The sequence below is a fragment of the Scyliorhinus torazame genome, chromosome 7, assembly GCF_047496885.1.
Source record: "Scyliorhinus torazame isolate Kashiwa2021f chromosome 7, sScyTor2.1, whole genome shotgun sequence".
In the NCBI taxonomy this organism is placed as follows: Eukaryota; Metazoa; Chordata; class Chondrichthyes; order Carcharhiniformes; family Scyliorhinidae; genus Scyliorhinus; species Scyliorhinus torazame.
In genome coordinates this window covers 194296928-194320136 of record NC_092713.1, presented here as the reverse complement: position 1 = coordinate 194320136, position 23209 = coordinate 194296928, and the positions used below count along the sequence as shown (strand labels likewise).

The following is a 23209-nucleotide window of genomic DNA, read 5'->3' as shown; positions in this document are numbered from 1 at the left end:
TAGCCTAGGTTACCCATCACTGCTGTAAAGTAGTTGGGGACATCCTTACATCATGAAAAGCAATATATAAATGCAACTTCTTTTCTTTCTTTGCATCTTTATTTTCATTGCTGCGTGGAACGCATTTAATCATATCGAACAGAAACAAATTCGATGGGCAAGTCTCTATCAAGGAAGAATGCAGTTTTTAAGTCACTGACTGTCTCTCTGGAAACTCAGCTAGGACATTTCCCTGTGTGAACAAGCTTATGATTTTGTCTCGTTCCTTCTCTGACAGATGGTTGGCCGTTTGTTCCTTTGTTTGTGCTTCCTATCCTTGACTGTTACGGTGCGGATGGCATTTGAAGAGAAATGTAAGTTATTAACGTGAATCTGTATTGCAAAGGAGTGATTTCTTGCCCCAAGCCCTGGGCCTGTTGCATGCACATCGACAATTATATCTTTAGATAAATAATGGGTGCCAATATTAGCAGAAACTGTGTCCCTTTTTCCAAACGCATCCTGCAAAAACTTTTCCGGAGTAGGAACAGGCACTTGGTCTCCTGGGTGCTGTTACTGGCAATTTGGGAAAAGAATCATCCTCGCTGGTTGTCGTGGTTTGTAACCAGGCAGCATTATCTGAGCCTCGCTGGTCTCTGCATTATTCGGAATACACTGCCTCATTATCGGGTGGGGTGGGGAGGGAAGGCAACATCACGGACAACAGAAATAGAGTACTCAATAATTTTTTTTCCAATTAAGGGGCAATTTAGCATGGCCAATCCACCTACCCTGCACATCTTTGGGTTGTGGGGGTGAGACCCACGCAGACACGGGGAGAATGTTCAAACTCCACACGGACAGTGAACCGGGATCGAACCCCGGTCCTTGACGCCGTGAGGCAACAGTGCTAACCACTGCGCCACCGTGCCACCCAACAAGACAATTTTCTTCTATAGAAATCTCACCATGTCAGAGTTGGTGTAAATTTTCGCCTAACCTTTGGTTTAACATGTAATGGTCTTCAGGACTTTTACATAACTTTAAAAAAAACCTATCTTTGTATTTTTACAGACAGTATTGTAAACAAGACCAATCAATTGGTAGAACTCAACTGTGAGGCCTCTTCTGATCAGCTGTGGGCTGGCATCCACTGGCGGCTCGATGGTGTGCCACTCAGCAAGAATGCCCATTCCAACAAACTCAACTTGGAAGTGACAGATCGCCCAGACGCGGGCAACTATAGCTGTCACATGAACAGCACGGGAGCGATAATAAAACATTACTACATACTAATAGATGTGGAGAGACAGACTGATAAAATACTCAAAGGTAAGAGTTCCACAAGAGCAAAGTATCTTTACAAAAAGGACTGGTGGAGTGGAGTGGGAGACACCTTATTGGTTGCACACCACACTCTGGGTAAGACTGCACAATTCACTCCATATGCCTCTGGGCGAGAGCTTCATGTGCAGGGGTGCCTCAAATGGAAGCAAGAGCTGGCAAAACCAGAATATTTGAGAGGGGGTGTCCCTGATGAAGGTCTTGCCAGTTTGGGCACAGGGAGCTGGGGCCTGCAATTTTCACTGATACCACTCTGGTACATAAACCTGCATGTAATATATCTTGAATTTCCATCCAATGCAGAGGACTTGGCCAAAAGATAAAAGGCCAGGATCCCTCCATTTTGCCTTCAACCTTCCAGGCAGTTAATAATAATAATCGCTTATTGTCACAAGTAGGCTTCAATGAAGTTACTGCAAAACGCCCCTAGTTGCCACATTCCGGCACCTGTTCGGGAAGGCTGGTACGGGAATTGAACCCGCGCTGCTGGCATTGTTCTGCATTACAAGCCAGCTGTTTAGCCCGCTGTGCTAACCCAGCCCCTGTTTAGTGATACAGTGATAATTTATTTGTTAACTGTAGCAATTGATCTCTAACAAAATGTTGTGATCTTTTTTTCACAACCTACAAACAGAAACAAATCGAAAATACATCACATGCCAAGCGGAGAGATTTGGCGGCACCTTCACCTGCTTCTGGACAGAGAGAGAAATAGCCATTTTCTCAGCAAGCTTCCATCGTGAGTAAGTAAGCCCATTTCAATGTATCCATTGTTCAGTAATAGTGGTTTCAGGTGAAGAAATAGCCGGTCCTTTCATTTTGTTAATGCTCGCAAGCAGGAGCGATTTTCATGTAGGTGAGGGTGAGTAGAACCGTTCCCGTATGGATTCCGTCAAGACTGATTTGACAGGAGAGCAAACCACCAACTCCAGTCATGTATTTTCACCTGAGTCCTCAATGTGGCAGTCACATACTGCACCGGCACCAGAGGGGGCAGGGTATAGTCCGAGCTTCCTTTCTGGAGGCAGCCTGGATGAGACTCAAAAAGGCATGTGACTTTGTGTACTCACTTGGCCAATATCAGGTTAGGCTCAAAGCACCTTCCCAATCTCTGTAGGCTACGGCCATTTTAGATGGGTGTCCGTGGATATAAAGTAGCATCGACAATCAGGGTCAACGCAATGCTGAATCCACCCCATATATTCCTTCACTATGTCTGAAAATGTACGTTTCAACCCATTGAACCATCATCTATCTACACCGTGCTTATCAATAATCTGCTGTCAGGGAGCCTATTTAATTTTGAATGTGGCCATAAAAATGAAATTAAAGAAATGGTAAATATGAGCAGATTTTAATGAGGGAAGTTTTTGTTTTGAAACACTCAAAAAACAAAACATCAGAAAGTTATTTTATTTCCTTCCCCATGTCTGGGAAATCTGTTTGCAATGTCGAGAGATTCCTTTGCGTAGACACAAACAGTGGGCATTCACATTCAGACCGCATTGGTCTCTGTCCAGATTATTGGCTTTTCTGGCCACAAGCATGCTGGAAGCGCGATGCCAGGCGATTTCCATTCTACCTATCTGGGCTGGATTTTGAACCCAGCTCCTCGAGGCAAAAGGCCTCCGTCCATCGCATTGTACCATAAAACTCCCATACATTTTAATGAGCGTAGACAACACTCATTGTGGCCCAGCATGTCTGAACCTGGGGAGGGTTGATCCAAACTGGAGAAGACTGATTCATCCGTTGACTGTCCCCTTAACAGTTACCACTTGAAGTTGAACCATGACAACTTGTCATTATGAAAATCATCAGGGCAAGACAAATGATGATCAGACTTTTCAACCCAAACTGTGGCACTGGATCCTCCAGCTTTCTGTCTGAGTTTTACACTGATCAGGCTGAAGGTTGTTAATGCTGAAAGATGGTTGGTGTCGGATTTCAGGCATCCACTTTCACAATTACACACCCTGCAACTGGTTTACGCATCCTATAGAAAAAGAAAACCTGCTCTCCTTACCTGGTCTGGGCCTATAAGTGGCTCCAGTTGGACGCTAACATGGTCAACTCTTAGTTGCCACATGAACGTGGGCTAGCAAACCACTCAGTTGCGTCAGAACTGCTAGTCACTTGGTCTAGAAGGCCCACCACCAACTTCTCGGGGCAGATAGAGATGTGACCTTGCTAGTGATGCCCATATTCCGAGAATTGATTGCAAAAGAATTAATCATGTCTCGATGCATGGTCATCCTGTTCTCTGCCCCCAAAAATATGTCCCTGTCCAACCTTAATTGAGAGCCCCCTGTTCACCAGTGCAACACTTCTTTTGTTTATTCATTCATGGGACGTGGGGTTGCAGGCTGGGCCTGAATTTATTGCCCATCCCTAATTGCCCTTGAGGGAGCACTTAAGAGTCAACCACATTGCTGTGGATCTGGAGTCACATGTAGGCCAGACCAGGTAAGGATAGCAGATTTATTCCCTAAAGAACATAGAACATTAGTGAACCAGATGGGTTTTTACCACAATCGACAATGGTTTCATGGTCATCAATAGACTTTTAATTCCAAATTTTATTGAATTCAAATTTCACCACCTGCAGTGGTGGAATTTGAACTTGGGTCAGTAAAGCATTACTCTGGGTCCAGTGACAATATCACTATGCCACTGCCTCCACATTTGCCACTCCATTCGTTCCTCTGAGGGAGATGCAGCCAACGCACACTCTATTTTCCACCCTGTGTACTGTGCGGGTTTAAGTATTCACTTCTTTTTCCTGTTGTGTTACAGTGGGTGGAACGGAGACACCAAGGACTGTGTATTGACACCATGTACAAGCTCAGAGTGCACTGTCCAAGCAACCTGCACAGACCAGACCTTCTCCCCCTATGCTGAAGAGCTGAGGCAAATCACCATCACTGTGGAGGCAGCTACAAGCAAGCGATACGAAAAGCACACCAAACATTTTTACATCAGAGATATTTGTAAGTATACACGTGGGAACATGATTTACCTCTTGAAAGTGAAAGTGGACTAATTTAAGCTCAGTAAAGCTAACATTACAGTCATTATTGGATCTTTCTATTGGATATAGGTGTGATTTGTAATACCTCCTCTGAATTTACCTTGAAATCTTGCGCTAAAGCAAAATTACACAATAATTTTTAACTCCCAGATGATAAGGTGCAACAAATTGTTACTCAACTTACTGCTGACCCACATGAAGCAGAAGGCCTAGTCCTTGAATATTAAATTCTCATCCTTGCGCTCAAATGAATTTCTGATATTGTTCGTCAGGAAACTCCACCTGCCTTTCATGTCCCTACAGCAGAATTCTGACATCGGGAAACTGTTTTTTTTGCTTCCCACCAGATTTCCCCGCCTCGATTTCTGCTGCTAGTGGAACTGGAAGATTCCACCCATTCGGAATAGTTAAATGAGCAAGAGGAAGGATAGGATAGGGAAATGTGCAAAAAAAGCGATGGCTACAATTTACTTGGAATGAAGTGAAGCCCTGAGTCAATGCATTTATTTTAATTCATGGAAAGGCCACCAGAAAGGTTGTGGACCTGGTCCTTGGGTCAAGGCCTGGAAAATGCCCTCATGCCATTCTCATACCATCTCCTGCTTCCTTTCAGTAAAACCCGCTGCCCCGAAGGAACTAACGACTACTCTGAGATTGCATGAGGTGCAAGTCAACTGGCAGTACCCGGATTCCTGGAATAGTCCCCGCTCCTACTTTCCACTGCTGTCCCAGGTCAGTGTTGAACTGACCTCCGGAAAGAACAGGCAGAGGAGACGCACCAGGAGCAAGGACGCATCAGTTGAGGTACATTTTGGAATATCGATCGTTTGTTGAAAGTTGCTCTACAGAGGCATTGCAAGGTGTAAAACATGGTGTCCTGTCACCTTAAAGCAAAGAAATAACTTGTATTTCTAAAGCACCCCAGGGTACACCAATGTGCCGCTTGACCAATTTAGTAGTCTTGAAGTGCAATCACTGTTTCAATGTAGGGGAGCACAGCAGGAAATTTGTGCACAGCAAGATTTCACAAATAACAATGAGACAATGACCAAATTGTCTGGTTTTTTTAAATAAAGTTAGAGTATCCAGTTATTTTTTTTTTCTAATTAAGGGGCAATTTTAGCATGGCAGGTCCACCTACGCTGCACATCTTTTTGAGTTGTGAGAGTGAGATCCACACAGACACGGGGAGAATGTGCAAACTCCACATGGACAGTGACCCAAGGCCGGGATCGAACCTGGGACCTCGACGCTGTGAGGCAGCAGTGCTAACCACTGTGCCACCGTGCCGCCCTAAATCATCTGTTTTTAAGCGATGGTTGATGGAGGACGATTGGTCACAAGCCCACCTTTGAAATTGTGCTGTGGGATCTTTTACATCCTCATGAGAGGTCAGACGGGCCACAGGTTAAATGTTCCATCCAAAAGACGGTACCTCCAACAGTGCAGCACTCCCAGTGTCGGCTTGGATTATGTGTTCAGGCCTCTATGGTGGAACTTGATACAGATGAATATTGCTTGGTTACTTTTGAGATTGCTGCCCTCTGCTCTCCATGGTTCAATGTTTGCCAAGCATATTTCGCAAGGCAGATTGTGAATAGTTTGTGGAGGCAGAGGGTTCAGTAGACTTTGTGGCCTTTCTCATTCCATTCTTTCCGAAGTTCAGAGGTACACATCCTATATGTTTGCCCCAAGTTGAGGTCGGCTGCAGTGCTTTTATTAAGCGGAGAGAAAAAGTTCAAGCCGAGATATAAAAGAATAGTTCCCCCAGTGCCGTGGGTCAAAATCTATAACTGAATCATTGATGAAAAAGCAGATGATCTGGTCAATATGCTTATGGTGGAATCTTGCTGTGTGTAAATCGGCTGCCCACGTTCTCTGTAGTACCAACGGTACCTACACCTGATGGGAACTGTACTTCACCAGATGGAAGCACTTTACGGAATCCTGAGGTTTTAAAACACATGATATATTTGCAATTCTTTCTTTGCTTTCTGTGAAACAGCTAGACTTGGGTGAATATTTTTCTCGAATGTGTAATACATAATAGGATCAGTTGGTGGCAATATACACACACACACACACACATACCAGCAGTTGACGTTCTCAAACAGCAAAATACAGAACTGCCTCTCAGATAGAAATTCCTGAATTTCACTGCAACAGGCTTCCCCATCATCTGAAACAAGAGGGGGAGCAGGACTGAGGGAGGGATTGTAATCTCGAGTTCTGAGCTTTCCTGTGCCAGTGTTAAGAACCTCAATGACAGGAGTTTAATTTATACAGCGAGACATTTACAAGGTGATGTCAAAATGGCTTTATAAAAAATCTGATAGGGTAGAAACAGGGAAACTATTTCCTTTCATGAGGGGATCAAGTAATGCGGGGAGGAGGGAGAGGACATAACCTTAAAATTAGAACTAAGCCATTTATGAGTGAATACATACAAATTGCTGGAAATACTCAGCAAGTCTGGCAGCATTAAGCAGAGAGAGAAACAGAGTAAACGTTTCGAGTTCGATATGACTCCACTTCGGAACTTAGGACTTTATCCACCAAAGTGGAAACCTTAAATTGTCTCCCTGAAAAAGCTGAAGTTAGGAGTTTAAAGAAATATGCGCAGCAAGCTGTTATGATCTGGAGTACGCTGACCGAAAGGGTAATGGAGGCAGATTCAATAGTAACTTTGGAAAGGGAATTGGATAACAACGAGACATGAGGAGGAATTTTATCTCTCAGAGGACAATGAACCTGTGGAATTCTTTATCGCAGAGAGCTGTTGAGGCTGGGTTTTTAAGTATGTTCAAAACTGAGAGAGACAGATTTTTAATCAGTAAAGGAATCAAGGGTTTTGGGAGTCAGATGGAAAAGTGGAGTTGAGGATTATCAGATCAGATCATGATCTCATTGAATGGTGGAGCAGACTCAATGAGCTGAGTGACCTACTTCTGCTCCTGGATTTTATGGTCTTTGAGAAGAAAAAACTTTAAGGTTGTGGGGAAACAGCAGGGAGTGGAAATAATTGTATCTGCCTTTCAAAGAGCTGGCAAATACATAATGGGCCAAATGGCCACCTTCTGTGCAGTAGGATTCCAGGAAGCTCTCAATCTCGCAGCTGTATCCGGCCCAAGGGGTCGCCACATTGTTACCCAGTGCCCAGAAAATGCCCCTTTCCTCGCACTAACACCTTGATAAAGATAAATGCCATCAAAGGAAGTTAAAACAAACCATCTACTTTTGCCATTTGACAGGAGAGAAGGATGTGAACCTGTAAAGAGGAAAAGCAAAACCTCTTTGAAACAAGTGAACCTCTTAGGTTAATGCTTACGCTCGACTCTCAGATCAGGCCTTCATCATGTCCATAGCGACTTGATGCGAAATAATGCTTTTTTTTTCATGGCAAATAACTGACATTGATTTTTTTAAAAATGTTTGTTGCAGTCACTGATTCCGGGCAGAGCCACCCGTAAGATCCACCATCGGCGGAAATCCCATCAGAGCATCAACTACTACACCGAAAATTCCAATCTGGTGTTTTCAGTCACCAAAAAGCAGCTTCAGAACATACGAAGGATATGTGTACGTGTGAAGGAGCTGTTCTTCACCTCCACTTGGAGCGAGCCCAGTTGCAAAAATTACCAAACGTAAGTGAAGGGCAGGGGGGCATCTTTAAAGATTAACTTTACAAGCCCAACGAGTTGTTAAACTCTTGCCAAGGGATGTCCATCCAACTGGAGATCCCACTTCCCATGGTGCAGCAGCTTTCTGATGCGTGGCACCATTTAATGATCAAGCGGATTGAGAGAACCCATTTTGCCTACTGGGGAGCCCAGAAGAGGGAAACCTACAAATTATAGTTAGGCCATTCAGAGGTGATGTGAGAAAGCACCTTTTCACACAATGGTCAGAGAACTTGAGCAAAAAGCTATTGAGGCTCAGAATCAATGGAAAATTTACACTTAGGATTGCTATTTTTTGTGTAGGCAAGGATATTAAAGCCGGAATTCTCCAGCCAGAGCGATTCACTTTTCCTGCCAGAAGCGCGACCCCGCCCCATGGATTTCCCGGCTTCAATGGGAAATCCCATTGACAAGCAGCGGGTTAATCGAATCCCACCGCCTGCACGCAGTGCACCGCCGGGAATGAAGCAGCTGCGGAACCAAAGAATGCAGCCCTAAGAGTTACAAAAGCAAAGTAGGCAGATGGCCTTCAAATACAGATCAGCAACAGGCTAACTGAATACTGGAGCAGTATCTCGAGGTTGAATCACCTATTCCTTATGCTTATACAAAAGTAGGGAGGTTATGCTTCAATTATACTGGGCAATGGTGACACCACATCTGGAGTACTGTGCACAGTATGGGACATCTTATTTAAGGAAGGATGTAAATGTGTAGGAAGCAGTTCATAGAAGGTTTACCAGACTAATGCCTGCAATGGGCGAGTTGTCTTATGTGTAAAGGTTAGACAGACTAGATTTGTATCCACTGGAGTTTAGAAGAGTGAGAGGCGACTTGATTGGAACATATAAGATTCTGAGGGGACATGACAAGGCTGATGTGAGAGAGGATGTTTCCTCTTGTGGGAGAATCTGGAACGAGAGGCCACTCTTTAAAAATAAGAATTGATCCTAACTCCATACTCCCCAATTGATCTCCATTCCCAACTCCGCTTCCCATTTCTACTTGATCTTCACCACCCACTCGCCTCCCTGCTCCCCCAGCCACTTATATATATCCCCAATTCTTCCCTCCCCTTCCACATCCGGAAGCAGCAGGCGCTCAAGCAGGGTGTATCCCGACAATCTAGGGAACCCCTTCCAGACCTTTTGTGCAAAGTCCCTAACCTGTAGATACCTGAACTCACTACCCCTCGGCAGCTCTACCCTCTCCCTTAGCTCCTCCAGACTGGTGAACCCTTCCTCCAAATACAAATCCCTCACCTTGACCAGCCCCACTTCCCTCCACCTCCTGTATACACTACCCCCACCCCTCCCCTCTGGCTCAAACCCATGATTCTCGCACAGCGGCATTAGCACCGACATCCCTTCCACCCTAAAATGCCTCCTCAGCTGATTCATATCTTCACCGTGGACTGCACCACTGGGCTCCCTGAATACCTTCTTGGAGCCATTGGCAATGCTGCCATCACCATAGCCTTCAAACTAGACCCCTTACGAGATTCCTCCTCCATCCTAACCCACTCTACCCCTTCTCTTTCCCACCACTGCCGCACCTTGTCCACATTCGCCGCCCAATAATAATGAAGCAACTATGGCAACGCCAATCCCCGCTGCTGCCTCTGTAGCAGGGTCCTCCCCACACTTGGCACCTTCCCCGCCCATACAAAGTCAGAGATGATTGTGTCCACTTTCCGAAAAAAGACCTTTGGTATAAAGATCGGGAGAGCCTGAAAGATAAACAAGAACCTCGGCAGAATATTCATTTTCCCCACTTGGACCCTCCCCTCCAACGTTAAGTGCAGTGTATCCTACCTCTTAAGATCCTCCCTGGCCTCCTCCACCAGCTTTGTTAATTCCACTTATGGAGCCCCATCCATTCACTCGCTACCTGAATCCCCAAGTACCTAAACTATCTGTCGCTTCCATAAATGGCATCCCCCCTAAATTAGCCCGCTGTGCCAGCTCATTCACCGGGAATACCTCGCTTTTCCCAACATTCAGCTTGCATCCCGAGAACCCACCAAACCTCCCAACAGGCCCATAATCCTTCCCATACTCTCCAACGTATCCGAAACATACAGCAAGAGGTCATCGGCATAGAGCGACACCCGATGCACCCTCTGTCCCCTCATTATCCCCTGCCACTCTGCCGGCCCCCTGAGAGCCATTGCCAGTGGCTCTATGGCCAGCGCAAACAGCAGCGACGACAGTGGGCACCTCTGCCTTGTACCCCTGTGTAAGTCAAAGCTTTGTGAGCTCATATCATTCGTCCTCACCCTCGCTCTTGGCGCCAATACAGCAACCGCACCCATGCCACAAATCTCAGCCCAAACCCAAACCTTCCCAAAACTTCGAACAAGTACTGCCACTCCAGTCAATCAAATGCTTTCTCCCCGTCCATGGACACCACCACCTCTGGTACCAGAGCTCTCGACGGATTCATGACACATTCAACAGCCTTCTTATATTACTCACGAGCTGCCTGCCCTTCACGAAGCCTGTTTGATCTTCTGCAACCACCCCCGGGACACAATCCTCCATCCTCCCCGCCAACAAGTTAGCCAATACTTTCACATCCGTGTTCAATCATGATATGGGTCTATACGACCCACATTCCACCGGATCCTTCCCTTATTTTGGGATTAGTGTGATTACTGCCTGCTTCATAGTCTCCGGCAACTCCCCCTTCTCGAGTGCTTCATTAAACGCCCCCAACAGATGTGGTGCCAGGTCCGCCGCAAATTCCTTATAAAATTCTGCCGGGTACCCATCCGGCCCAGGGGCCTTTCCCGACTTCATACCCCAGATACTATCCAGCACCTCCCTCAGCCTCAGGGGCTCCTTCAACGACTGCCTCTTTGCTTCCTCCACCTGGGGAAATTCCAGCTCGTCCAGAAACCGCCCCATGTCACCCTCCTCTCCTCCTGGGTCTGCCTCATAAAGTCCCTGGTAATACTCTCTAAATACCTCATTTATCTTCCCTGGCTCTGACACCACATCCTCAGCCCCAGTCCGGATGGCCCTTTCTTCGCCCTTGACCATGTCATCTCTCACCTCCTGCCGCGTCGCAGAATCCCCCCCCCCCCCACTTTTCCCCTTCCCCTTCTTCCCCCTCCACTTCTCCTTTCCCCCTCCTCCCGGACACCCCTCTTGGCCTTCTCCCCACCACCTCACTTCCGTTCACCAGCATAACCTGGTAGCGCGGCTGCCCCTGCCCAAAGGCGCATCCTAACGACCCCCCCCCCACTCCTCAGCTCAACGAAGGCCTCCTGCTGGCCTTACCCACCCCCACCCAAACAAGGACTTCTCCTGAACTCCAGGTAGCCTTCTCCAAAAGCAAACAAACAGATGTTAAACACAAACAGTCCCATAAAACAGGAGGGGGGATGGGAACATCCATCCCCACAATAACTTTTCACCCCGACAACTCCTTACAATCTCAACATTGAACAGAACCCCCCCCCCCACAAAAAAAGGCGAACATCCCCCAATCCCTACACCCACTTCAAACATGCTCCCAACCATTACATAGTGCCAGCACCCCGGTTCCCAAGCATTGTCCGCTCAGTTCTCCCCCAGTTTATGCTCCTTAATGAAGTCTTCGGCCGCTTCTGAGGTCTCGAATTAATACTCCCGGCCTCCGAACGTCACCCATAATTTTGCCGGGTAGAGCACCCAAAACCTGATCTGCCGCTGGTACAGCACCGCCTTGGCCTTGTTGAAAACTGCCTGCCATTTTGCCAACTCCGCTCCGATGTCCTGATAAATCCGGACGTTACTTCCCTCCCAGTCGCAGCTACGCTTCTCCCTGGCCCACCGTAGAATTTTCTCATTCTCCACAAATTTATGGAGTCTCAAGATCACCGCCCGTGGCGGCTCCCCAGCTCTAGGCTTCTGCCTCAGGGACCTATGCGCTCGGTCCACTTCAGGGGCCTTATCTAGCACCCCTTCTGCCACCAGCCCCACCAGCATCCTCGAGACGTACCTCGTGGCACTCACACCTTCCACTCCTTCAGGCAGGCCCACTATTCGCAGGTTCTGCCTTCTTGAGGCATTCTCCTGCTCCTCTACCTTTGCCCTCACTGTTTTACAAAGGTCTCCTAGGAGCCCCATCTCCATCTCCAGAGCCAGCACACGATCACTGTGGTCCGAGATCACTCCTTCAATCTCCAGAATCTGTGACCCCTGCACCTCCAAACACCTCTCCATCCGCTGCAAAGTACTCTTCAGGGGTGCCACAGCTTCTGCAATGGCCTTTGCACGATCCTCATGCATTTCCTTCCTCTGTTTATGGAATTCCTCCTTGATAAAAGTCATCAGTTCCTGTATCTGGGGCCTTACAGCTTGCCCCTCCCCCATCTGCATGCTGGAAGAGACTGTTTGTGAAGCACAGGACTGTTTCAACTTTCCAGCCAAACCTCTCACTGTTTTCTGCTGGGTCCAGTGATCAGAAGACATACCATTCCAGGGGTAAACTATTCCTCTAACATTCACCTTTTCATTAAAATTCCACCCGGATCTGGGTAAAAAGAGCTCTTTTCTGTACTTTGAACAGGAACAGCCCTTTATGTGACCAATCACTCCATGGTCAGAAGCGGAAGTCGACTGTGTGCCTTACAATTCGATACCTGTTGTTGAAGTAGGCGGCATGATAGCACAGTGGTTAGCACTGTTGCTTCACAGCTCCAGGGTCCCAGGTTCGATTCCCGGCTTGGGTCACTGTCTGTATGTTCTCCCCGTGTCTGCGTGGGTTTCCTCCGGGCGCTCCGGTTTCCTCCCACAGTCCAAAGATGTGCAGCGTAGGTGGATTGACCATGCTAAATTGCCTCTTAGTATCCCAAAACGATTAGATGGGATTACTGGGTTATGGGGATAGGGCGGAGGTGTGGGTTTAGGTAGGGTGCCATTTCCAAGTGCTGGTGCAGACGTGATTTGCCCGAAAGGCCTCCTTCTGCACTGTAAATTTTATGAAATCTAAGTGCTCGCTGATGATAATATGTAGTCTACAAATCTTGTTCAGTTCCTCCGCACTATCATTCCCTCACCTTGATGAGCACAGACTTTCTTACCAACATGTGAGACGTTCATATATTTTCTAACAACCTCGCCTATTGATCTATTCACAGAACAAAACATTAAGGAAGATATTGAGGCCGTTGATGTCTGGGTGCATTCCTGTCTGATGTGCTACAGTGAGACTCAACACTACCCTCAAGCACAGTCTTCAAATAAGCTAGAGGCCTGTCAACATCTACCTTGCCAAAATGAATTATATCAGAGTCTATTCTTTATTTAATTATTTTATTATTTACTTCCTAATTTATTCAGAGTAAATTTGTTTTGTAATGAGACGTATATTTAATAATTTAAGATATTTTTGTCCTGCTACATTGTTGTGTGTGGAGCAGAGTTGCTCCAGTTAGTACGAGCATATTTGGCTGGTGGGTGGGAAAAAGGGAGGGAAGGAAATTGGCCTGGATTTCCACTCCTGATCACTATGCACACTGGAGAGTGTGCATATGGGTGTCAGGGGAAGGCTGGATCAGGCTCGGCAGTGATGCCCACTGTTATACCCTGACATATGGACGACCACAAAGTTGATTAACGAATAACGGTTTATTAAAGTTAGTAACTATATACAGAGAGTGAGATAAAAGGCAACCATGTTTCTAAGACTCCAAACTCCCAACTAACTGGGAAATCCGCACTCAGCCCCCAAGATTTGCGCGCTCCAGCCCAATTGGCCGATCGGGTCACATGGCCCTTCGGGAACTCGACCCCTTAAAGGAGCATGCTACCACACCCGTCCATGGCAATTCCTTTCCAGGTTAGTCATTGATGATTGAGGAAAAGTATTGATTGGCATGGCAGAAGTGTGGAAAAACTTAAATCATTGGGCCCAATTTTAACTCTGTGAGCGAATGGGATTGAAGGAGTTAAAAACCCACCCAAAGAGTGAGGCAGATTTCAAACCCGTTTTAACCCAAGTTGTAAGAAATATTGTGGCTCTTCACCAAGAGGTATCAAATAAAGGACATTCACTAACCCTTTATCTAGTAGATTCCAATCAGGAACACTGAGTAACTATTTAATTATCTATGAGCTATTTTATTAAGATTATTTTTCAGCATTGATTTAATCATTGAACAACGTGCAATTTTTGAATGTCCTGTAATGCTAATATTGCACAACAGGATGGTAGTCTAGTGATTAGAGGAGTGATTAATAATTAATAACTGAGTTCAAATCCCACTGTGGATCTTTTAGAGTTTGATTTTGGTCTAAAACAAAATCTGGAAATAAGGTGCTGGCATCAGTAAAAGTGGCTATATTATAGAAACAAGCAGATTCAGAGGGGAAACCTGCCACCCTTGCCCAACTGGCCTCTATATGACTCCAGTCTTAGACCAATGTGGTTGATTCGTAACTACCCTCATAGGTGGCCTAACAAGCCATTCCATTCAAACAAACCACAACAAACAGTTCAAGTAAAAGGCCACCTCCACCTTCTTGCGGAAGGGGGGGTTATAAATGTCAGCCCATTTCCCCAAAAATACATTATGAAAATGAATGCACACATTGCTGCTGTGTAATGTTAATGTTCTATTTATTAAATAGCATACTTGACATACTTGCACAGTTGCCATGATATTTTAAAGGTGGTTGACCTAACATGCATTTACCCTGTTCCTTGAGCTTTGTTTAAGCATATGTTCGACCAGAGCTTCAATCCTCTCAAAAACGTCCATTTTCACTGACCCTCATAATGTGCAGTTGGGGTGAACAGGCAAAGCATGCCAGGCATAGGAATTGAGTGGGATTCTGTGTCGCATCAAAGGGTTCACCTGAGAGTGTATGCCCATGAGGAAAGGGTAAATTCACACAGCTGATGGCAGTGGAGCTGCAGCTTTGCTACTTTAGCCCTTGCTTAACTTTGGCCAAACTCTAATCAAGCAGACAAGCTTATCATAGTTACCTGGGTAACATGGGCAATTACCAAGGTTTGCACTTCCATTTCAACGGAGAATCCTGCACATCTAAAATGGTGGCACTTCATGGGGTTTTCTTTTGTCGGAAGGGGTATTTGTATGGAATTCCAGTTTATGAAGTGTTCTTGAAAGTTTTGGTCTATCAATGTGTTGCCATGGTAACAAGTGAGGCTTTGCCAAATTAAGGAAAAGCAACCAAATGACTGAAGTGCTCAGTACACTGATCATGAGATCATTGCAAATGTACCATTTGATATTTATTTATTTCTGAAAAATCATTGGATTGTGTCAATTCGTAGGATCTGTTGCACTTTTTATAACAATAATGTCTATCTATTAGAGGAATTTAATTCTAATTTATTCTATTTAAGTTAATATTTTGTTTTATTTGCCAATAAAATTTTTTGCAAATGTTAGTTTGCTTCATGTTTCTTTTTAACAGAAAGGTTTAAAGGATGTACCTTTAAACAACAAAATCTGCACTTACATAGCACCTTTAACAAAGTAAAATGCCTCAAGTTTCTGAAGTTGCTCTCATTCATTAACCAGATTTCTGAGAGGCACCTTATTCCCTCTGGATAGGCCCAGTTAGGCTTCAGATCTGATTATTACATTCTGAGGAGACTGAGCTATTTTAGAAGCTCAACCTCCCCTGCTCTCTCCAGTTTAAGCACTGGCTTGATGGAACAAGTGTATCAATAGAGATCTGAGCTTCAAAAATCACAAGGTGCAATAGTGGCGCATAGATTTACAGGTTGTGCTTGTGAAATTCCATTTCTGACATTTTATTGATGCGTTAACATTTAGGAAAGAATACCTTTTAATTCTGTAGCACCTTGATGACCTGATTTAAGTATTGAAGAATCAAGTGTGGTCATAGAATATCATAGAATTTACAATGCAGAAGGAGGCCATTCGGCCCATCGAGTCTGCACCGGCCCTTCGAAAGAGCACCCCATGTCTCCACCCTATCCCCGTAACCCACAAACCCACCTAATCTGTTCGACGCTAAGGGGCAATTTATCAACAGTGCTCACTGTTGTAATGTTAATAAACACAACAGTCAATTTATGGACAGCAATAAGGCAGATGACTTGATAATCTGATTTTATGGATCTGAGTTATGTTATGGTACTGGACTGGACCCCACATTTATATGAGGAAGCCAGATGAGAAACCACAACAATTTTTCAATTTGTAAATTGTGAGGAAAGGATATTTCGCCCCAGGAGTGATTCCACTGACATATAGGGATTTTTTGTGTTAAAACAAACTTCATTATCAACACAGGATTACCCCATTAACATCCAAGAAGACAAAAACAGCTTTTCAATTAACAGTTAACATACTAATACTTTCTCCCCACTAACAAAACTACGGATTTTTGATTTCTTATCCGCCTCTTATTTCAACACATGGTGTGACAATTTTAAATGTTTCCTGGCCAACTCACCAGCCCCAGTTTATCTCCCCCTAAAGATTGACACACAGTCAAACAACTTAGGGCACAATTCAACTGAAAGAATTCTATGTCCGCTGCAGGGCTGAGAAATACCCGGCTATTCAATGTCACTTTTCCATTTCTTTTGACCTCGAGGGGTCCCTTTCCGCTGAGGCCGCAACGAGAATAATTTCCGAGAATAATGACATAGGTAGGAAAAGGGGTGTGGAGGTAATAAACAAGTTTAGGGAGTTAGGCTGGAAGTTAAAAGCCAGGACAGACAGAGTTGTCATCTCTGGTTTGTTGCCGGTGCCACGTGATAGCGAGGCTAGGAATAGGGAGAGAGTGCAGTTGAACACGTGGCTGCAGGAATGGTGTAGGAGGGAGGGCTTCAGGTATTTGGATAATTGGAGCGCATTCTGGGGAAGGTGGGACCTGTACAAGCAGGACAGGTTGCATCTGAACCAGAGGGGCACCAATATCCTGGGAGGGAGGTTTTCTAGTACTCTTCGGGAGGGTTTAAACTAATTTGGCAGGGGAATGGGAACCGGATTTGTAGTCCAGCAACTAAGGTAGCCGATATTCAGGACGCGAAAGCGTGTAATGAGGCAGTGGGGAAGGGAACACTGACAAAGGAGAGTACTTGCAGGCACGGAGAGGGGTTGAAGTGTGTATACTTCAACGCAAGAAGCATCAGGAATAAGGTGGGTGAACTTAAGGCATGGATCGGTACTTGGGACTACGATGTGGTGGCCATCACGGAAACTTGGATAGAAGAGGGGCAGAAATGGTTGTTGGAGGTCCCTGGTTATAGATGTTTCAATAAGATTAGGGAGGGTGGTAAAAGAGGTGGGGGGGTGGCATTATTAATTAGAGATAGTATAACAGCTGCAGAAAGGCAGTTCGAGGAGTATCAGCCTACTGAGGTAGTATGGGTTGAAGTCAGAAATAGGAAAGGAGCAGTCACCTTGTTAGGAGTTTTCTATAGGCCCCCCAATAGTAGCAGAGATGTGGAGGAACAGATTGGGAAACAGATTTTGGAAAGGTGCAGAAGTCATAGGGTAGTAGTCATGGGCGACTTTAACTTCCCAAATATTGAGTGGAAACTCTTTAGATCAAATAGTTTGGATGGGGTGGTGTTTGTGCAGTGTGTCCAGGAAGCTTTTCTAACGCAGTATGTAGATTGTCCGACCAGAGGAGGGGCAATATTGGATTTAGTACTGGGTAATGAGCCAGGGCAAGTGATAGATTTGTTAGTGGGGGAGCATTTTGGAGATAGTGACCACAATTCTGTGACTTTCACTTTAGTAATGGAGAGGGATAGGTACGTGCAACAGGGCAAGGTTTACAATTGGGGGAAGGGTAAATACGATGTTGTCAGACAAGAATTGAAGTGCATAAGTTGGGAACATAGGCTGGCAGGGAAGGACACAAATGAAATGTGGAACTTGTTCAAGGAACAGGTGCTACGTGTCCTTGATATGTATGTCCCTGTCAGGCAGGGAAGAGATGGTCGAGTGAGGGAACCATGGTTGACAAGAGAGGTTGAATGTCTTGTTAAGAGGAAAAAGGTGACTTATGTAAGGCTGAGGAAACAAGGTTCAGACAGGGCATTGGAGGGATACAAGATAGCCAGGAGGGAACTGAAGAAAGGGATTAGGAGAGCTAAGAGAGGGCAAGAACAATCTTTGGCGGGTAGGATCAAGGAAAACCCCAAGGCCTTTTACACATATGTGAGAAATATGAGAATGACTAGAGCGAGGGTAGGTCCGATCAAGGACAGTAGCGGGAGATTGTGTATTGAGTCTGAAGAGATAGGAGAGGTCTTGAACGAGTACTTTTCTTCTGTATTTACAAATGAGAGGGGCGATATTGTTGGAGAGGACAGTGTGAAACAGATTGGTAAGCTCGAGGAAATACTTGTTAGGAAGGAAGATGTGTTGGGCATTTTGAAAAACTTGAGGATAGACAAGTCCCCCGGGCCTGACGGGATATATCCAAGGATTCTATGGGAAGCAAGAGATGAAATTGCAGAGCCGTTGGCAATGATCTTTTCGTCCTCACTGTCAACAGGGGTGGTACCAGGGGATTGGAGAGTGGCGAATGTCGTGCCCCTGTTCAAAAAAGGGACTAGGGATAACCCTGGGAATTACAGGCCAGTTAGTCTTACTTCGGTGGTAGGCAAAGTAATGGAAAGGGTACTGAAGGATAGGATTTCTGAGCATCTGGAAAGACACTGCTTGATTAGGGATAGTCAGCACGGATTTGTGAGGGGTAGGTCTTGCCTTACAAATCTTATTGAATTCTTTGAGGAGGTGACCAAGCATGTGGATGAAGGTAAAGCAGTGGATGTAGTGTACATGGATTTTAGTAAGGCATTTGATAAAGTTCCCCATGGTAGGCTTATGCAGAAAGTAAGGAGGCATGGGATAGTGGGAAATTTGGCCAGTTAGATAACAAACTGGCTAACCGATAGAAGTCAGAGAGTGGTGGTGGATGGCAAATATTCAGCCTGGATCCCAGTTACCAGTGGCGTACCGCAGGGATCAGTTCTGGGTCCTCTGCTGTTTGTGATTTTCATTAATGACTTGGATGAGGGAGTTGAAGGGTGGGTCAGTAAATTTGCAGATGATACGAAGATTGGTGGAGTTGTGGATAGTAAGGAGGGCTGTTGTCGGCTGCAAAGAGACATAGATAGGATGCAGAGCTGGGCTGAGAAGTGGCAGATGGAGTTTAACCCTGAAAAGTGTGAGGTTGTCCATTTTGGAAGGACAAATATGAATGCGGAATACAGGGTTAACGGTAGAGTTCTTGGCAATGTGGAGGAGCAGAGAGATCTTGGGGTCTATGTTCATACATCTTTGAAAGTTGCCACTCAAGTGGATAGAGCTGTGAAGAAGGCCTATGGTGTGCTCGCGTTCATTAACAGAGGGATTGAATTTAAGAGCCGTGAGGTGATGATGCAGCTGTACAAAACTTTGGTAAGGCCACATTTGGAGTACTGTGTACAGTTCTGGTCGCCTCATTTTAGGAAGGATGTGGAAGCTTTGGAAAAGGTGCAAAGAAGATTTACCAGGATGTTGCCTGGAATGGAGAGTAGGTCTTACGAGGAAAGGTTGAGGGTGCTAGGCCTTTTCTCATTAGAACGGAGAAGGATGAGGGGCGACTTGATAGAGGTTTATAAGATGATCAGGGGAATAGATAGAGTAGACAGTCAGAGACTTTTTCCCCGGGTGGAACAAACCATTACAAGGGGACATAAATTTAAGGTGAAAGGTGGAAGATATAGGAGGGATATCAGAGGTAGGTTCTTTACCCAGAGAGTAGTGGGGGCATGGAATGCACTGCCTGTGGAAGTAGTTGAGTCGGAAACATTAGGGACCTTCAAGCAGCTATTGGATAGGTACATGGATTACGGTTAAATGATATAGTGTAGATTTATTTGTTCTCAAGGGCAGCACGGTAGCATTGTGGATAGCACAATTGCTTCACAGCTCCAGGGTCCCAGGTTCGATTCCGGCTTGGGTCACTGACTGTGCGGAGTCTGCACGTCCTCCCCGTGTCTGCGTGGGTTTCCTCCGGGTGCTCCGGTTTCCTCCCACAATCCAAAGATGTGCAGGTTAGGTGAATTGGCCAATGATAAATTGCCCTTAATGTCCAAATTGCCCTTGGTGTTGGGTGAGGGTGTTGGGTTTGGGTGGGGTGCTCTTTCCGGGGGCCGGTGCAGACTCGGGGGGCCGGGTGGCCTCCTTCTGCACTGTAAATTCAATGATAATCTATGATTAATCTAGGACAAAGGTTCGGCACAACATCGTGGGCCGAAGGGCCTGTTCTGTGCTGTGTTTTCTATGTTCTATGTTCTATGTTCCTGCTGGCGAGCTAAGGCTCGCTAGCAGGAAAGGCTCCATGCAGATCATGGCGCCATTTTGGAAGGCTGCCCTGATCTTTCCCCCAACCCCTGTTTTTGACCCTCCCCTCTCAATCTTGGGGAGGTCCCTGAGAACAACCCCTCGCCCTCCCCTCCTGGTAAGGCACCCCCGGGCCTGATTTTTGGCAGTGCCAACCTGGCACCCAGGCACCCTGGCACTACCAGCTTGGCACCCTGGCAGTGCCCCTGCCAGGGTGCCTAAGCGGCACAGTCTGGTCACCAGAGTGCCACCCTGCCCTGTTCCCAACCACCCAGGGGTCTCTAATGGTTGGGGAGATATCCCCCTCCCCCCCCCCCCCCCCCCCCAGGTGCCATTACAACTTGTCCATGTTTGCATGGACATCGGGTCATATCCAATGAGGGTGAGATCCAGAACTCCGTTGAATCTCGCAAAATGCTTTGAACTTGACAAATCTCACGAGAGGCCTCTCACGAGATTCAACGGCCTCGTCCCGACATCAGGTTGGGCGCGACGAGGCGCTGAATCGCACCTGTAGATTCAGAACGCTGACTCGCCAATTTCCCCTTGATCAATTTAAGTGGTCCTGTTACCTCATGACCAAAAAGCAATTTGGATGGACTGAATTTAGTTGATTCAATAGGGGCATCCCTAATTGCAAATAATACAAATGGGAATCCTTTATCCTATTCCTCAGGATAATCCTGTCTATAGGCCCTCAGCATGGTCTTCAGAGTTTGATAACACCTTTCTAAACTCCCTGCGATTCTGGATGATACACAGTGGATTTAAATTGTTTTACTCCTAAACTATCCATAACTTCCCTGAATGACTTCAACATAAAATTGGATTTCTTTTGGTATTCCGTAACTGGTAAAAAAAATTCAGTTAACTCCTCTTAGCTGTAATATTTCATTATGGAATATCTCCAAAATCTATTGACGCGTCCATTATGGTCAACAACTATGGATTCCCGCTTTTCATTTTAGGAAAGGGTTCCTAGTAAATGGTTCCTCAAATGCTGGAACGGATATTAAGCGTGATGTTTTGATTACCACCTGAGGTTTTCCTATGACCTGACCTGTGCAGCAAAATTCAACTACATCCTTATGCAATCCGGGTCAATTAAAATGTTTTTGTATTTTTGCTTGAGTTTTCCTTATTCCTAAATGACCCCCAACTGGAACCTTATGAGCTACCCGCAAAACCTCCTTTCTATAACCCACTGGTAATACCATTTGGTGAATTTCTGCCCACTTCTCATCTGCCTAAACATGTAAAGGCCTCCACTTCATCTTAACACATAATTTCTAATGTAATAACACTCTGGTATACACACAGATTCAATTTCTGTATATGCTTTCTGATACAACTGCTTTATCTCTGAATCCTTCTGTTGAAATTCAACAAACATCCCTACAGTAAAGGTATCCGCTTCATTCTCCACCTGCTCTTGTTCTTTATCAACAATCTGATCAAAGATTGTTTCAGATTCCTGAATCTCAGCCTCCCTATCTTTACTCCTTGATTTCTCTTCCTCCTGTCTCAACCTGTAGCTTTGTGATCTTGTCACCACACAATCTGGAAACACCCCTGGATATGTTTCTTGCAACACCTCAGTTGGTTGACTTTCCACCAGCTTTTCAACTATAGTAGGCATCACTCCCACCTGAGATCCAGCTATATCATTACCCAGGAAAAACTGTACCCTGAAAATACTAATTTCTCTATTACTCCTAAAACCACTTCACCACTATCAGTCGGGCATCGCGCCGCCCCAAAGGTGCGGAATGCTCCGCATCTTGGGGGGCCGAGCCCCAACCTTAAGGGGCTAGGCCCGCGCCGGACTAATTTCCACCCCGCCAGCTGGCGGAAAAGGCCTTTGGTGCCCTGCCAGCTGGCGCGGAAATGACATATCCGGGCGGCGCATGCACGGGAGCGTTAGCGGCCGCTGACGGCATTCCCGCGCATGCGCAGTGGAGGGAGTTTCTTCCGCCTCCGCCATGGTGGAGACCATGGCGAAGGCAGAAGGAAAAGAGTGCCCCCACGGCACAGGCCCGCCCGCGGATCGGTGGGCCCCAATCGCGGGCCAAGCCACCGTGGGGGCACCCCCCAGGGCCAGATCGCCCCGCACCCCCCCGAGGACCCCGGAGCCCGCCCACGCTGCCTTGTCCCGCCGGTAAGGTAGGTGGTTCAATCTACGCCGGCGGGACAGGCATTTTAGCAGCAGGACTTCAGCCCATACGGGCCGGAGAATCGCGGAGGGGGGGGGGGCCGCCAACCGGTGCGGCGCGATTCCCGCCCCCGCCGAATCTCCGGTGCCGGAGAATTCGGCAACCGCCGGGGGCGGGATTCACGCCAGCCCCCGGCAATTCTCCGACCCGGGGGGGGGGGGGGGGGGGGGGGTCAGAGAATCTCGCCCCTGATTTATAAAATAATTCAAAATCTGCTGCCATTTCTGCTGCCAGTCTAGCAGTTTTTACCCTTTGCTCTTCCGCACGAGTTTTCAATACTGCAGGAAGTGAATGTTTACATGCCTCCAAAATAACCATTTCCCTCACAGCTTCATACATTTGGTCTATTTTTAATGCTCTTATCCACTTATTAAAATAGTTTTGTTTGATTCTTTCAAATTCTAGATCCTGGTTCTTTCCTTAGATTTCTAATCATCTATTTGTAGGCTTCTGGCACTGGTTCATATGCTCTTAAAATGGAGTTTCTCACATGGTCATGATCCCTAGATACCTCCTCTGATAGTGGTGCAAACACTTTACTAGCTCTACCTACTAACACTGTGTGATCCAACACTACCCACTTGGTCTTTGGCTAATTCAATTGTTTAGCCACTTTCTCAAA

The 23209-nt window shown here is 46.2% G+C and overlaps 1 protein-coding gene across 1 annotated transcript; it reads left to right on the top strand.

Moving 5' to 3' along the window:
• Positions 1-277: 277 nt before the first annotated feature.
• On the top strand, positions 278-21415 carry il12ba (interleukin 12Ba). The gene is made up of 7 exons (XM_072512923.1): positions 278-353; positions 1054-1311; positions 1958-2066; positions 4120-4313; positions 4968-5158; positions 7796-7998; positions 21343-21415. The coding sequence occupies exons 1-7, from the start codon at positions 278-280 to the stop codon at positions 21413-21415; spliced, it is 1104 nt and encodes a 367-aa protein (XP_072369024.1).
• Positions 21416-23209: the final 1794 nt, after the last annotated feature.

Excerpts from the sequence above, each read along its gene's own strand:
- il12ba (XM_072512923.1), top strand. The coding sequence starts at position 278 with ATGGTTGGCCGTTTGTTCCTTTGTTTGTGCTTCCTATCCTTGACTGTT. Across the intron at positions 1,312-1,957 it reads GACTGATAAAATACTCAAAG|AAACAAATCGAAAATACATC; the intron begins GTAAGAGTTCCA and ends ACCTACAAACAG. Across the intron at positions 2,067-4,119 it reads TCAGCAAGCTTCCATCGTGA|TGGGTGGAACGGAGACACCA; the intron begins GTAAGTAAGCCC and ends GTTGTGTTACAG.